This window comes from Bolinopsis microptera, chromosome 2 (genome assembly GCF_026151205.1).
Source record: "Bolinopsis microptera isolate Bmic1 chromosome 2, MBARI_Bmic_1.0, whole genome shotgun sequence".
NCBI lineage: Eukaryota > Metazoa > Ctenophora > Tentaculata > Lobata > Bolinopsidae > Bolinopsis > Bolinopsis microptera.
The window spans coordinates 3,682,555-3,699,398 of NC_087073.1; the positions used below are offsets into that span (position 1 = coordinate 3,682,555).

The window sequence follows — 16,844 nt, forward strand, 5'->3', positions numbered from 1 at the left end:
ATCGGCAATAATCTCCAATCTAACTAAGGAACCTAATCGACAAAGATACAGTAGTAAAGGAATCTTCTTCTCGCATGAAGGTAAGATTGCTGAGCAAAGCGTGTGCGCATTATAAGTAGCAATTGTGCTTTACTCTAATCCGAGCCCTCCTGCTGAAATAGCTCAATAGTACAATTCTTTTAAAGCTCCAGCATTCTCTCCAACGACGTAAGCTTGCACTTTATGTAGGATGTAACAATAATGGGCTCATCTTACGTCATGTAACTACTAATAACAGAGTCATGACCTTGATCCAAAAAATATTTGGGGTGATGATTTCGTTTTTTATGGACGATGGTGTTTTCTGGTAAACCAGCATTATGGAAGTCACTCTTTGAGGTTACACTGCTAACAAGGCCTTCAATTGTGCTCTGGGGATGAGTTTGTGAACTTGAACCAAGCATAGTTTGAGTCCTTGTACCGGAAACCCACACTAAACGTTATCTCTAACGGTTGAAGTAGCATCCTACAATGTATAGTACTGCAACCAGGGCATTAAAAGCACAACATAGATAAAAAAGCACATGCCAGATCTTAAACCTGCAACCTTCTAATGTCTCCAAGCTAACACATACCTAACAATTATTGTTTCATTGAAACTTAAACTTATTGTTTCAAACTTACTGTTTCAATGACTTGGCAGGGCAACGTGTCATAGGAAGTTTTGTTGATGATAGTTAGTGTCGTAATTGTCAGGTATTCCAATTCACTGACATTTTCACAAGAAGCAGTGGCTATAATAATAATAATAATAATTCTATACAGTTACATAATTGAAACAATTATGGCCCCTTATTGTGGGCAGAGTATGTGTCTTTATTGAATTGTCCTGATATAAACTTATCTGAGTGACTGCATTAAAATAATTTAAGGTGAGTTCTCTTGAAACTTTAAGACAATAGGAATAAATACTAGGACCTAATAAAATGAAAACAAAGTGCAGCCATCTAATTTGTTGTTGAGCTTTCTCTTCTCCTACGGTTGACTAGAGGAATTATCTTTGGCGAGTATTAGGAACTTAGACCATTACAAATACCGTGCTGTAAGTTTGCAAGGCATGTGGACTAAGTGGGTCGAGAGTGGGTGTAAAGTATGTGTGGCTGGTGGGTGCTCCCTTGAAGCTTCTTTTAAACATTCCAATAATTTCAGCTGGTGGACGAGTGATGGCGAGTTGCGGCAAAGCTAACTTACTGCTAACTTCCAAGTTTAAACAGTACAGAGGACTCTGCGCTGAGTTCGAGGTTTGTCAAGTTCTTCGAACAATGTCTTTTTATAACCAGTGTTTAGCTATTAAAACGCATGTTATTAGATTCGGGTGTTGAATACAATTTCTAACAAGTTTGAGTGTAATAATTTCTGGATTACAGAGGAGAACATAGTTTTGCATTTCTTTAATCGTGCACTAAATTGAAGGTGCAATTACGGACGTCAACAGGAGCTAAATTGTTGAGCTCCTGTCAATCATACACACCACAAACCAGGGGAATGGGATTGGTTTATTTTGGGAAGATGTTTAGGTGCTAACCTTCACTCACATTGACACATATTTCTATAAAATACTGTGTTAGCTTACACTCGGAATGTATAACAATTATAATATGTGGTGTTACCAGAAATAGTCTAGTCAGGTTTAAAACCCTTTGAAGAAAGCTATGGCACACGTACAACATAGGTGTTGTTTCAGGAAACTGATTTTAAATTGCAGCTAAGTTGATAAAAACTAACCAATAACCATATATAACTTGATGATAAGCTTTACCAAGTGATAATGTGGCGAAGCTATGAAGATTTTCTCAATATCCTAACTTTGCTTTGACAAACAACACTAACATTCTTAGTTCTTACGCAGGAGTTTGCATATTTTCTAGCATCTAGAATGTTCTTTGACTGCTTGCATTCTTAGAGTCAAAAATACTTGTAGTCACCTGCAGTACCTGACCGTATTTTGGCCCGAAGCCCGAATGAAATAATGAAGTTTGTGACAGTCTTATCAGAGTATTCCCATGAAGCACGTACACAGTATTAGAGAGAATATCTTATCGCAAAGTACTTCATGTGACTGTAACTGGTACCAGTTGTGATATATTAGTGACGGAGACCCCACTGTTTATCACTACCTTAACCCAGCTGCTATAACTCAATAACTAAGAGTTTGCTCCCTAACAATAGTGTCATTATATAACATCTCAGGGTTGTTACCATGGTTCCAGTTACACCGCAATCTCCACAGTAACCACAGTAACCACAGACCATACTGAATAATAAGTAATAACCTGACCCCCTCAGCTGTTTATCAGTATCTGGTCACCTTTTATTATATCAACTTTAAACATTCCTAATAATAGTCGAGATCTGAGGTCTGAGGTCTGAGGAGTGTATATTACATCAAGTTGACACATTCTTGATGATCTCGCTGAATTACTGAAAATAAATACCTTAACACGAGTCAGCAGATCTGTAAAAGATCTTTGATTTCTATTTTTATCACCATGAGACCTAGGATCAGTAATTTCTCTCTTTACAATTACTGATCTCCTCGTCATTCACTACCTAGACTCCAGACTTAGGAGAGTAACTACTTAGGAATAACTTAAGAAATAACTTAGGAATAAAGAAGAAGTGGTTGGTTGCACCTACTTGCCGGGCACGCAATCTTTAATACCCGTTTATACCCAGTCACTCCGTCACCTAGTGCCACTAGTTCCACTAGTTCAGCCATATGTTCGGTCAGGTTTTTATAACATGTCACCGTTAAATCTCCCATGGGCTTTGGAAATTACGATTTAATAACGCTTAACTTAATGCTATATTTACTTTACATACCTAAACTAGAGCGGTTTCGTGGGCAATAGCCTGAGAGAGTCTCAGTGCGTGGTGTATGTGACCACAGTGACCGTAGAGTTGTCAAGCAAAGAAATAAAATATAATGTTCGTATATATTATGCTACATAATGTACAATTATTATATTATGAGAATATTAAAGTCATTGTCGGAGGAAAGTAGTCTCAATATTCAGCTCGCTAAATCTACTTTGTACACTCTACAATAACTCTTACACTCACAAGAAGCACTGTTTTCGTGGTAAAATTAATCACCTCATCGTTATATCTGTATTACGTGTCCTATTAATATATTATGTATGCTAGTATTCATTCCATTTGGGTAACAAATTCCGCCAAATTACCGTACTTTAGTTCAGTACCTCGTGACTCCACCAAGTTAGTAAACAAGCCTTTCCCGGAGCCGGGAATAACAAGGATACAGTGCAAACTAGACTGAACATCAAGTAAAACTATCAACAACTTGACTGTGACAAGTCTGCTATATGAAGTTGTGATGAACCCCTCTAAGATACTTACTACAGGTTATGAAGGACACATATGATACATTGAGCTGTACCGTGTAGTAACTGCACGGTGCGGTGTGTACTGTATGTACACGGTGTGTATACTGTATGTATACTGTATGTACACGGTGTGTATACTGTATGTACTTACATGATATTAACTTAGTTCCTGTTCTCCCACACACACACACGTGCGCGTGTACTCAATGTCCTCACTGTAGCTTTAATTACCATTTACTTATCCCGGCCAATGAATGGCTACCTTTTATTGTTAGGTATAATGAGATTAAAATCCTAAACGTTACCAGATTTTACTAGACTAGACGTGATCTCTCAGTAAAGAAAACTCCAGAACATCCTAGTTCTTTTAAAAAGGCGTGTCCACGGTGAACGATCTATTAATAGTATTCTTCAGTTATTGTTAACACGTGGTCGTTTGATCGTTTACACCAAAAATCACGCGGTTCTTTTTTCTCGGAAACTGTTAACAATATGGTCGCCCAGAATAATCGCACTAACCAAATATTATTAAAATGGGGGGGGTGTCACGTCCGTCTATGTCCGCTTGTCTCATAGAATCCAAAAAGGACAGGACATAGGCGGACATAGGCGGACATAGGCGGACATAGACGGACATAGGCGGACATAGACGGACATAAACGGACATAAACGGACATAAACGGACATAAATGGACACCTAAATTGCTAAATAAAATGTTCAATTTTTGCTGTTATATGGAGAGATCATGTTTTTTGTCCGGTACCCTATATTTTCAAAACGGACAAAAAATAGAGCGGACAAAAACGGACAAAAATGGAAATAAAATTTAGATGCTTCCTCCTCCTACTCTTCCTCCTCCTCCTCCTGGGTCTTCCTGATCTTCCTCAGTCCTCTTCCTCCTCCCCTCCTCAGTCCTCCTCCTACTCCTCCTCCTCGTCCTCAGTCCTCCTCATCAGTCCTCAACAGTCCTCCTCCTCCCCAATCCTCCTCCTCCTGAGTCCTCCTTCTGGGTCCTCCTCCTGGGTCCTCCTCCTCCTCTTCATCCTCCTCCTCAGTCCTCCTCATCAGTCCTCAACAGTCCTCCTCCTCCCCAGTCCTCCTCCCCCCTCCTCCTCCTCCTATTCAGTCCTCCTCCTCCTCAGTCCTCCTCCTTCTCAGTCTTCCTCAGTCCTTCTCAGTCCTCCTCCTCCTCCTCCTCTTCCCTCTCAGTCATCCTCCTCAGCCATCCTCCTCAGTCCTCCTCAGTCCTCCTCCTCAGTCCTCCTCCTCCTGGGTCCTCCTCCTCCTCTTCATCCTCCTCCTCTTCCTCCTCGGTCCTCAGTCCTCCTCCTCAGTCCTCCTTCTCATCAGTCCTCCTCCTCCTCAGTCCTCTCCCAGTCCCCCTCCTTCTCCTCCTCCTATTCATTCCTCCTCCTCCTCCTCCTCCTCAGTCCTCCTTCTCATTTCTCCTAAGTCCTCCTCCTAAGTCCTCCTCCTCCTCTTCCTCCTGAGTCCTCCTCCTCCTCCCTCTCAGTCATCCTCCTCAGTCATCCTCCTCAGCCATCCTCCTCAGCCATCTTCCTCAGCCATCCTCCTCAGTACTCCTCAGTCCTCCTCCTTCTCAGTCATCGTCAGTCCTCCTCTTCAGTCCTCCTCAGTTCTCCTCCTCCTCCTGGGTCCTCCTCCTCCTCCCCCTCCTGGGTCCTCCTCCTGGGTCTTCCTGATCCTCCCCAGTCCTCTTCCTCCTCCCCTCCTCAGTCCTCCTCCTACTCCTCCTCCTCGTCCTCAGTTCTCCTCATCAGTCCTCAACAGTCCTCCTCCTCCCCAGTCCTCCTCCTCCTCCTGGGGCCTTTTCCTAGGTCCTCCTCCTGGGTCCTCCTCCTCCTGGGTCCTCCTCCTCCTGGGTCCTCCTCCTCCTGGGTCCTCCTTCTCCTCCTCAGTCCTTCTCCTCCTCCTCTTCCTCCTCCTCCTCCCTCTCAGTCATCCTCCTCAGCCATCCTCCTCAGCCATCCTCCTCAGTCCTCCTCCTTCTCAGTCCTCCTGAGTCCTCCTCCTCCTGAGTCATCCTCCTCAGTTCTCCTCCTACTCCTCCTCCTCGTCCTCAGTTCTCCTCATCAGTCCTCAACAGTCCTCCTCCTCCCCAGTCCTCCTCCTCCTCCTGGGGCCTTTTCCTGGGTCCTCCTCCTGGGTCCTCCTCCTCCTGGGTCCTCCTTCTCCTCCTCAGTCCTTCTCCTCCTCCTCTTCCTCCTCCTCCTCCCTCTCAGTCATCCTACTCAGCCATCCTCCTCAGCCATCCTCCTCAGTCCTCCTCCTTCTCAGTCCTCCTCAGTCCTCCTCCTGAGTCCTCCTCCTCCTGAGTCATCCTCCTCAGTTCTCCTCCTCCTCCTCCTAGGTCCTCCTTCTGGGTCCTCCTCCTCCTCCTCCTGGGTCTTCCTGATCCTCCTCCTCCCTCTCAGTCATCCTCCTCAGTCATCCTCCTCAGTCATCCTCCTCAGCCATCCTCCTCAGCCATCCTCCTCAGCCATCCTCCTCAGTACTCTTCAGTACTCTTCAGTCTTCCTCCTTCTCAGTCCTCCTCCTGAGTCCTCCTCCTCCTGAGTCATCCTCCTGAGTCCTCCTCCTGGGTCTTCCTGACCCTCCCCAGTCCTCTTCCTCCTCCCCTCCTCAGTCCTCCTCCTACTCCTCCTTCTCGTCCTCAGTCCTCCTCATCAGTCCTCATCAGTCCTCCTCCTCCCCAGTCCTCCTCCTCCTCCTCCTGGGGCCTTTTCCTGGGTCCCTATATAATTTGATATAATAAGTTAAAGCTATTAATAGCTTTAGTGTGATTAATAAGTCGTTTGTTTTGTACAAAATTATAATACATAGAAGTTGCGAAAAATTCTCAAAATGTTTGTCCGCTAATGTCCACCAATGTCCGCTAATGTCCACCAATGTCCGTCCGAGTCCGCCAATGTCCGTCCGGGTCCGCAAATGTCCGTCCGAGTCCGCCAATGTCCGTCCGAGTCCGCCAATGTCCGTCCGTGTCCGCCAATGTCCGTCCGAGTCCGCCAATGTCCGTCTGTGTCCGCCAATGTCCCAAAAAACACGTCCGTTGTCTCATAGAATCCAAAAAGGACAGGACATAGGCGGACATAGACGGACGTGACACCCCCCCCCCCTAAAATACTTAGAACAGCTCAGGTATGTATTATGTATTTTTTGTAACATTTCCTATAAGTTGAAATATACTCATTATAATTATATCATATGCTCATCAGATCATCGGCAAAAACGAAAATATTTGTCGTAAAAACAGTGACATAGCGAGTGTAATATTACCATGTTTAAAATTGGCCCACTTCCATACTAATGCAAAATACATACAGGAGCCCCTGTACAGTGTACGTATAACTTTTTTGCATTAGTATGGAAGTAAGCCAATTTTAAACCTAGGGGGTTCTAGAGCACAACAGATCATAGTTGTAGTCTCCAAATGTGGCTACATCTCCTTTATCTGACCGATAGTCATTGTCTGACTGTAAACAGTGGTCTTTGTTAATGTAGCGTGTAAACTCTACCATGTGATATACACAGGATACATTGTAAACATGTCATATGACTTCAACTGTATGCGGGAACGCTCAATACATGATAATATAAGTAGTTTTATTATTAATGTAAATGTTCGTTTGCAGTGAGTGATTCCGGATAAGTTACCCTTTATTAATGTTGCTAAGCAATGTCATTTAAATTTGTCAGGTACACCCACCAATACTCTACTGCTAGGTTTAGGATAGCACAGAGCGTTGGTCTTGGCACACTATTCAATCTCATTATTTCATATAACAATACTGTCTATTAACCTGCTATAATGTATCATAAAATGTATCTTATAATTTTATAATAGGCCAATGAGCCGTTCTGTATTGTCTTATGGCTATGTAATGATTATTTTGACAGGCTAGTTTTAGTACAAAGAATGTACGCGGTGTTACATCAAAAGAGTATTCAGGCTATACTCGATCATTCGAGTGAGTTATGACCTCACTGAACAAAATGTTCAAAATAATAGGAAATGTCCTCGATTTCGTGCAAAGCAAGGGAATCAAGAATCTGCTGATTAAATCAGCTCAGTCCAATATCAATATTTTAAGCTTCCCCTGGCCCTCCCAATTGTTACGAATAATTGCAAGTGTAAGACCAGGAATGCACCTGTAGAATTGTCCGTATGTGATGTACGAGGTTATTTACCTGATTTAACGGGAAGACCGTATCACGGTCACACAGTTTAACACTGTTCAGAAGAAACCGTAACCTGTATCCGTGAGATGTAGTAGAATTCTCTCTCTCTCTCAGCCTTTAAACACGGCTATAATAAATATATCGTGAGACAATGCTGTTATGTTTAACGGTAGGGATGCCGTGTACACACCAGCAAGCACTACAGTGGGGAGGCGGCTGTGTATACTAGTATAATCCATTATACCGTTAGTTAGTTTACTTCTTAATTGATGGAGCTGGAGAATATTAAAAACAGATGTTTTGTCAGACCGGTGCGGTGGTTGCAAAACTTAGTACCTCATCAAACCGTACTCTGAATCCAGCTGCTATTGATTTGCTAGCCTACTACTAAAGATTTACTGAGAATATGTAAGAACTAAGATTTACGGAGTGTACATGATAATAAGAGTTGTACTGGCAGTTAGATGATCTAAAATTAGTCTGAATCTAGTCTTAGTTAGTGAAGGAGGTCGGTAAAGGAGGTTTTACTGTACAGTCAACTAGCCAACTGAATTGTTTTTACCTCATGGACTTACATAAACGTTCTGCTACAGGATTATCCAACTGTAGTTCTTTTAAGACTTCAAAAAGTCGAAGCCTGTAACGATCCAATTATTTAGTCGATGAGAAGAAATAATCGAGCATTATCTCAGTTATCAGGCTACTTAATAATAGCTGTCAGCTGTTTCTTGAGTAAAGCATATCGCCTCATCATCAACAGAGAAAAAGTTCCCCTAATTAGCTGTATATAATTCGTTTCATGACACATGTGTATACAGTGTAACAGTGTAGTGTAATTATAAGTGTAGATCTGTAAGTGATTAGTAGCATAGTCCTGCTTTATAAGATTTCATGTGGCGTTTGTCCTTTGCCTTGAGGGTCGAAGGAGCGGAATATTGAGTTGGTGAGGGAACTGCTTAGAAAATGTAGATTGGGGTTTCTGTAGGACTCGTGAGACGGTTGGGCGAGACAAATTATTGTACAAGTGTTAAAAATGAGGATCATTTACCGTAAATGAGGCCTGGCGACTGGTTTATAACTTCCTAATACCTTCATTATATGTTCAGATAACGTGAATGTAAAAACGGTTTCCCAATATAACCAGGGTGCTCCAAATATGGAAACATAAAGAGAAAAGAACGAATCTGATTTGAAGGGAGGAATCCAAATTTGTCTTTGTCTCTAACTTAACTTTCAACTACGGTTCAAATATCAAGTGCCCATTATATCATTGTCTATGTACCCAGATTACCAGAGAGGTCTCAGGGACTAGGTTCCAGCTAGCTCCAATTAAGTACTCCGAAAGTTCAACTAGAATAAAAGTGAACGTTATATCAGCCATTTAAAATGCACTGTTACGGTAGTCTAGACTAAGATACTGATTTTGAGCTATAGTTCGAAACAAACTTCCTTCAGTAGAAAGGGTCTTGATCTTTTGAGGAAGGGGTTGGAGCTTTAATTGTTGCAGCTCATAAGTGGAGCTTCACTAGAAAGTGATTGTTCAGTGCCTGGTACATATTGAGCGCATGCTAGGTCTAAATTAAATGCTTGTAGGTTAACTGTTCTTATTAGGATTCCAGGATTCCAGGATTCCAGGATTCCAGGATACCAGGACACTCTTAACTCCTCGGTTACAATATAAGGGTTACTGATCACTTTTAATGTTACTTGTAGATCATATGTTTTCAAGCAGAAGACCTCTCTTCTTGCTATCTATAATATTCCTGGCGCCCTGCAGTTAGATCTACAGATCTAAGCGTGTCGGTATGCTCTTCTTAGTAACTGAGTTATAATCAGTAACGGCACTGTCATGGTGATTTATCACCGTAATACCGCGCCCCTCAAATCTATGTTTTAAGCAATACTCCTCCTTGGCTGGAGCCACTGAGTCGACATCTGCAGTCGATCTCTTAGTTCTCAGTATGTCTGTACTGCATACCAACATACCAACATACCAGCATACTCATGTATTATATAATGACATTCGTATCAGTATCCTGGCTCTATCATAGAGATCTATGATAACTGGAATACCAAGCTTAAGTCTTTAAGATCATCGGATGGCAGGAAGAAATTTGGTGCACTAAAGGCATGTTTTCAGGTTCTGGAATATGAATATCCTTTCTTTTCGGATAAGTTAAGCGCTCCAATCACTGTATATATCTGGTCATTGAAGATATAAATAGGTCCAGTTATGGGGTGAGGCTTTCTACAAAATTTGAACAATTGAAGTAATTCGATATCGGGTACTTGGCATTCATAGTAGTGCACTTAATTCATCTTGAATCGGATAAGTGGTCTATAAAACGTTGCCTCTTTCATATTTCATACTAAAATCTTGAGTATGGGCGCCATTTGGTGCGATTCTTTAGGTTAACTCTTTTAAAAGCGTAGGTAAGACTTCACAATTGCTATTAATCGACATCATTTCGAGCATCTTCATACTTATATCAAATCCTAAAAGTGAATCCATCCCCGCTTATAATAAACACATGATACCATTTCATACTGTACTGAGAACTGAGAAGATTGCTAGGTCAGGTGATTTCTGTCCAAGTCACGTACATCTAAAATTTAGTTTCATACTTCATAGCATATTTACGCTTCATAGGTAGCTCAGTAATCATAGTTCACAGCATATTTAGACTTCACGGGAGGGGTGGTAAACATTTCCAAGCCATCTGTCATTAACGCTCTCCCTTGAAAGTGCTTTTTTGGCACTGGAAAGATGCCACCTAAAATCGAGTGACACTGAATTTAATGTGAGTTTTAAAAGTTTAATTTATCCTAATTATTGCGCGCAACAGAGTGACAAGTGTAACACGTCTCTATTCCACAGAGTACCAGTAGGAAGATGACAGCTGATGATATGCAGGGTTTCTGGGAGCTCATCCTTCTACAGGTATTTTTATTGTGGATTTTTATTTTACATTATAGATTTGAGAATTATTTCCGGTCGATAACATTGTTTAAAATGGTTTGATCAAGTTTGCAATCTTAAGAGGTCGATAATTTGATCGTATTCCATAGTCTTGGTTTCTAGGTAAGCGATCATCGATCATCCGAACAGTTTCCTATCCTCAACCTCGCCCATTGCATGTTTAGTGTTTACTGGTGTCCGTAATCCGTTCAGAGAGCATTAATTCGGGCAATACGATCCGCTAAATTTCCGTGCCTTCCATTTGGACAGCTACAGCACGAATCCCCATCTCCATAATTTCAACAGTTACAATCTAGGTCCTCCTAGGACCGGATATCGGTTTTATATTTCACCATTCAATACATATAATACGTTATATATATATACGTTATATATGTTATATGTTATCCCCACCAATCTGGTGGTTTCACTTAAAACCCTACAAAACAAAAGGCCGGTGTGAAGAATAGTGCTGGGTGATAGCCAGGGAGCCGACACGTCGAACACCTTGTCAAGGTGTGATAGACTGCCCATATTATCCTTACCAGACATTAATATCCGTCTGTTAGCCGCGATAAAATAGTATTCTCCTTGTGCCACTAACCAGCCCTGGCTATAATAGCTGGCCGGTTATAAAACCAGCCTGGCACGCCCGTTATATGTGGGCGTAATTGTATCGGAATAGTAAAATATGCCACTAATTTGACTGATTGTGCGTTAAGACGGTGTCGGATGTTTACTTGGATTACCTTATCTTATCTCTGTGGTGGTAATCCGTCGTATCCAAGTTGGTAGTTTAGTCGGATATTTGGGAGGTTTCTAAGATAGAATCCGTACTTGCAGTATCCTTATCTCTATGACGTCATCCACACTTGATAATATCCCAGCATAATAGTACTCTACCGACTAATATCATCTTATTAATAGTATTCAAATTTACTGGATAAATTATGTCTGGTAGAAGAATTACGGAATTATTTGGATATTATCCTTACTGTTGGCGTGCAAGGCGGCTCGATTCATTCGTTACAGTCTGCGACAGATGTTCTAAAAATCATATATTTCTCCCCCTCTCCCTGTCTCCGATTATGCCATATATGGAAATATGTTGGAACAGTTCACTCTCTACAGTCAACCAGCCCTGTGTACAGTTGGTGGCTAAGCTCCAGTCTAACTCCGCTCACGCTGACTAATATCATTTATCTGAGCTACAAGTATAAATAGCCCTATCTCTCTCTCGACAAGGTTATGATAATGTAATAAGCCCGTTCACCTGACGACTGGCCAGGGGACAGGGTGATGACCGGGCCGGGGGCCTTGTCATTTCTGTAGAATATAAGAAATGTTATCACAAAGACATGATCTGGTGTAAAATTTAATTAAGATCCAGTGTACTAATAAACGTTAGACCTCACTTGCGAGAGCTCTGTTTAACCCACACCGCGGCCGGGGTTGGATTACGACATCAAATTTGATTACAGCTCATCATTACGAGCCGGATGAGCGCATAATGGTGACATGATGTAACCCTAAACGGGTGAATCTGCCCCCTCCTAATGGATTTGAATCGCGGTAAATTTAGCAGCACGCAGAGTCGTACAAACGTTAGTAGTTACCGTGTGTGCGATATTTAGTAGCCGGAGTGTGAGCTCGGAGTGTGTCAAGATATTCAATATTTGACGATGGAGTGAAATTTTTTAGTGAATTGTTCTGTTGAAGGGAACTGTCTGGAATTTCACAAAGTTTCAGATAATTGGCAGCTGTCCTTGTAAGTCTAGTCGTAGACAACATTTTCTCTGTATTAATGTTGTCATTCTACCCAGGTTGAAGACGTCAACAAGATGTTTACTGCGCTGAGAAGTCTCAAGGAAAACAACTGGGTCATCCCCAAATCACCGGTTAGTTGATAATATCACTCAATTTAAGAATTTTCATATCGTCTTAAATTACTAAGAGACGGATACTAAGTATTTATGAGATATAATCATCAGTCATCAGCGTTTATATGAAAACCAGCTAGTGGTCAGTTTATACGGGGCGACTGTAAACCCTGCTGATCACTGTTACACATCATAGCCTCACTGTTACACATCATACCCTCACTGTTACACATCATAGCCTCACTGTTACACATCATAGCCTCACTGTTACACATCATAGTCTCACTGTTACACATCATAGTCTCACTGTTACACATCATAGCCTCACTGTTACACATCATAGCCTCACTGTTACACATCATAGTCTCATAATTATATTGGATATATTAATCTTTATATCATGCTAAACGTTACGTTTAACATGATATGAAGTTAAGTCGTGATCAGCAAGTTTATGCCATATATGGCAATAGAATCTGTTTATTGTCCCCGGCGCGTTTTGTTTGTGCAAGCTTCTGTGCAAACTTCACTGCACGCCTCTTTTACAAGGAAATTACGTAACTATAATGGGGTGTTGCCAAATTCTTTCCAATCATTGTGCAGAGTTTGCACTCACCGCATACTTAAACGACAATTTCACCGGTTCTAACATGGTAGAATGATGGTAAACACTACGTCAGACCACCGTTTAGAATGACATATCCAGGATATCCTGATACTCAGGATATTGTGGAATGTTTTGGTTGCTCAGTAGACTGAGAGGTGCAGAATGTTAAAAATATCCACTAATCACGTTTACACATGAGTAAGCATTGTGTAAGTAATAAGATTATATCCAGTTCATTTGTAGCTGGTCACATTATTTGAGTGGTTTGTGGACATAAAACGATGAGAACTCTGAGAAAATACTTTTATTTTCACTCTATCTATGGCGTGTCATTCTCTTTCATTTTCACTTTACCCGAATTATTTATCTTGAAATAGATCAATCATACCTAAACGGAGCACGATATGACAATATAACCGTTACTGGAAGGCATTAAATGTTGCTGTGATAAAACTGATCCAGATAAACTGTTGATCCTTTGATCGTCAAGTATTTTAGAGCAGTTTACGATAAAGACATAAACGAGGAAAACAATTATTCCTCGTGATCCGATTTTTCCCGCCTCAAACTAAGTTAAATATAGATCTGTGATCTGTAATTGCGTGAGATACACAGCATGGTGTATCTTGATACACTGGCTAGACAATAAAATTTGGTTTTCATTGTAATGATGAAATTCCTAACATTTTCGATATCATTTCGCGGCCTGATAGCGTAATTTAGGACCACTAACATGTAACTACATGGTCCGCATACCTTGTAAATACCTAAGTCACTGTCTGATTTAATCAGCATTGTCCTTGACAATTCTTTCTGGAAATTTGTAGGTTTCTAGAAATTTGTTAAGAGTGCAACTAATTTTAGCTAATTCCAACTGAACCGCGGCTTGAACCTTCAGATTTGGTGCAATTAAACCACAATTTACAAACCTAACTCCGTGTCTAATTGGCGGTAATTGGGAGAAACAATTTGGCTTTATGACGTAATAGCACACATAGAAGGAAAATTGTCTGCTCTCCTCTTTTTATACTAGCCGGCACCGTCACTAGGACTAAATTAGTGTTGCTAACATTACCTCACTGTACTCTCACACTGCTCCTTATAACGGACATTCCAACAAGAAACTACCAAGCATTGCATTCCTGCGAAGACTTGGAATATTTTATAGTTTTATTATATTTGACATGGGATTCTCTAACCTACATTCCTCCCCCAGATGCCTAAAAAGAAAGGAGCCAGCACACCACGAACACCAGCAGCCAATAAGAAGAAGCCCCGGGAAAAGTCAGCTGCCCAAAAAGCGAGGGATGAAGAACGTAGGAAGATGTTACTCGCGAAGAAACTTGAGATGAAGAAGAAGATGCAAGAGAATGGGAACGTGCCTGAGGTTATCATTACCTAAGGAAGTGTGTGGTCGACCTAGCCTGGATCAGGGTAAACGGGCTGGGGTGACAGAGACACAGGTCAGATGTTAGAAGCTGGGTTTAGGATAGCGAGATCACGTGATAGTAGATGGGATCACGTGATAGTAGATGGGATCACGTGATAGTAGATGGGATCACGTGATAGTAGATGGGATCACGTGATAGTAGATGGGATCACGTGATAGTAGATGGGATCACGTGGTCGCTATTAAGAGACGGTCTGGTTGGTGTGATGACCCGTTAATAGGAATAATAGGATCTGGATATTTGTGTAATTGTTGTTTCCTTGTCCGCTGATGATTGTGTTCCACGACCTGGACAAGCCAAAAGGTGAAAGGTTCCCGCAAGTTAAACTGCTCCACGAATATGTCTTCCTTAGACAAGCAGATCCTATTACGAGTTTCTGAATGATAATTAATTGAGTTCTAGTCTAAAGTGTTGAATTGAGAGTACCAATACAAGTTGATCGATTTTCTGGTCACATTTTTTTGATTGAAAACTGATAATTTGTAGTGTAATTAGCACTCCGTGCAACAATTGTTTGATTTGAAGGTAAGAATTTAAGTTGATGAGTGGTTTAGGCCAGTTAAAGATGAGATTGGATTATGCGTATATCTGTAAATATGCTATTTGATTACTAAAATTCTAAACGTTTTTCCTTTTATTTTGAAAAAGCGAGTGATTTTGTGGTCATTTATTGTTGTAGTTAAATTTTATAAAAATCAAGAAAAAATAATTGCTCAGTGTAGTTTTATTGTAGAAGTGTTATTCTTGCACAGTGCGGTAGTTTTCAAAAGGATTGCATTATGGTGAACAATTATTGACAAGCAACGCAGCCTAAGGTCATCATTATAGCATAGTTGAGATGAGGGATCGTTCACATATTACTTGAGGTCCCCTACGGAATTTCCTCCAGAATCATTGGTTCATTTTAACCTGACGTGAAATTGGAAGATAACTCCCTGCTCCTGTCAGCAATCATTCATTTCTAGTAACGCTCTCCCCCTAAATATGTCACATAAATGTGAACGACCCCTTTACCCTTAAAGTCATGTAGAAATCTGCCTCATTGTTAATGTAGATGGTGTAGTTCAGCTCATTTTCAAAAACAGAGCTTTTAATAAAAATGAGTATTTACTATTTTCCATTTGGGCAATTTTAGAAGTAAATAGATACATTTACAAAGAGGCATGTTATTAGAAGGAGAATTTAAAGGTCGTTACCATGTTCAGGGTTTTTACGTTTAGTAGGGTATGTGATGTTTATTGTATTTTTAAGTGCAATATTATATTTACTGCATAATGTGGGATGACCATATTTTGAAAACTAAGTTTTTTTTGTTGAAGAGAATATTCAAGTCAATTTTTAAAATGAGTTCTCAATTTGGTTATTTGTACGTTTTGATTGGTTTACCGCTTTCGTATGAAAAACATCCACGTTTATTACACTAAGTCGATAACTTTTAATTTTGTTTAACTATTTGTTTGCATGTCAATGTGTAAATCTACTACAATAAACTATCTTGTCTTTTTTTGTTGTTGAAAGATCGCCTAGAAAATTTGAGAACGAATGACTATGCTATGATTATCACTACATTCGAATGCTTACTTTGTTTGAACAGACGTTTAAGATTTGTACCTGATAGAGGAAATTACGAACGGTCTACTTTTTTCCAAAATGTAAGATAAAAGTTGAAAGCCGTGAGCATCTAGCGTAACGCTTATACGCGCGCCGCGCGCTGTTAGCTAAGTCTAACTGATCGCGCGCGGCGCGCAATATTTACTATTCTGGTACGTAGAGTATTATATTAGTAAATATATAAGATCAGATTATAGCTAGGTCATATCAAAGAGCTCCTACTCAAAAGTACTCACCCAAGTGTTCAATTTTATTTGGCTGGGTGAATTGATAACATAATTGCTTTTATCTCACAATCGCGGAGATCAAATCTTCTGCATGTATTTACTATTTAGTTACCTGAGGACCCCAGGCTATTATGTTCATTAACATAAATAATAAAGATTTGGCGGAATGACAGGCTCAGCGCGGCCCAGTAACTATTTAGAATCAATATATGCACCAATATAAATCATTCGTCTTACCACATACGTTGTATGACCCGCCGCGCACAAGTGTGCGCGGCTCCCCTGTATCGTATATACGAAAATGGGGGTCACGACGTGATACAAACAATACCTTTGAAAGAAATTTGGAATTCCTTTGAAAGAAATTTGAAATACCTTTGAAAGAAATCCACAAGCTCGAAATAACGTTGGAGGACTTCGCCGCGCAAACAAGCATTCTTGCTTCGCATCGACGTCGTCGATCGTTGCTCTGCTTCGCAAAGCAACGATCTCGATAGATTGACATCGTCAATCAAGAAATAA

The 16,844-nt window shown here is 40.8% G+C and overlaps 2 protein-coding genes across 2 annotated transcripts in view; both read left to right on the plus strand.

The window, feature by feature from the left end:
- The window catches only part of LOC134811628 (uncharacterized WD repeat-containing protein alr3466-like), a 67,222-nt gene that overhangs the window by 31,051 nt on the left and 19,327 nt on the right, over positions 1-16,844 (plus strand). The window lies entirely within an intron of this gene.
- Positions 1,193-16,075, plus strand: LOC134811630 (disks large-associated protein 4-like). The gene is made up of 4 exons (XM_063818626.1): positions 1,193-1,280; positions 10,466-10,528; positions 12,370-12,444; positions 14,250-16,075. The coding sequence occupies exons 1-4, from the start codon at positions 1,203-1,205 to the stop codon at positions 14,433-14,435; spliced, it is 402 nt and encodes a 133-aa protein (XP_063674696.1). The 5' UTR covers positions 1,193-1,202; the 3' UTR covers positions 14,436-16,075.

Excerpts from the sequence above, each read along its gene's own strand:
- LOC134811630 (XM_063818626.1), top strand. The coding sequence starts at position 1,203 with ATGGCGAGTTGCGGCAAAGCTAACTTACTGCTAACTTCCAAGTTTAAA. Across the intron at positions 1,281-10,465 it reads GACTCTGCGCTGAGTTCGAG|AGTACCAGTAGGAAGATGAC; the intron begins GTTTGTCAAGTT and ends TCTATTCCACAG. Across the intron at positions 10,529-12,369 it reads GGGAGCTCATCCTTCTACAG|GTTGAAGACGTCAACAAGAT; the intron begins GTATTTTTATTG and ends CATTCTACCCAG.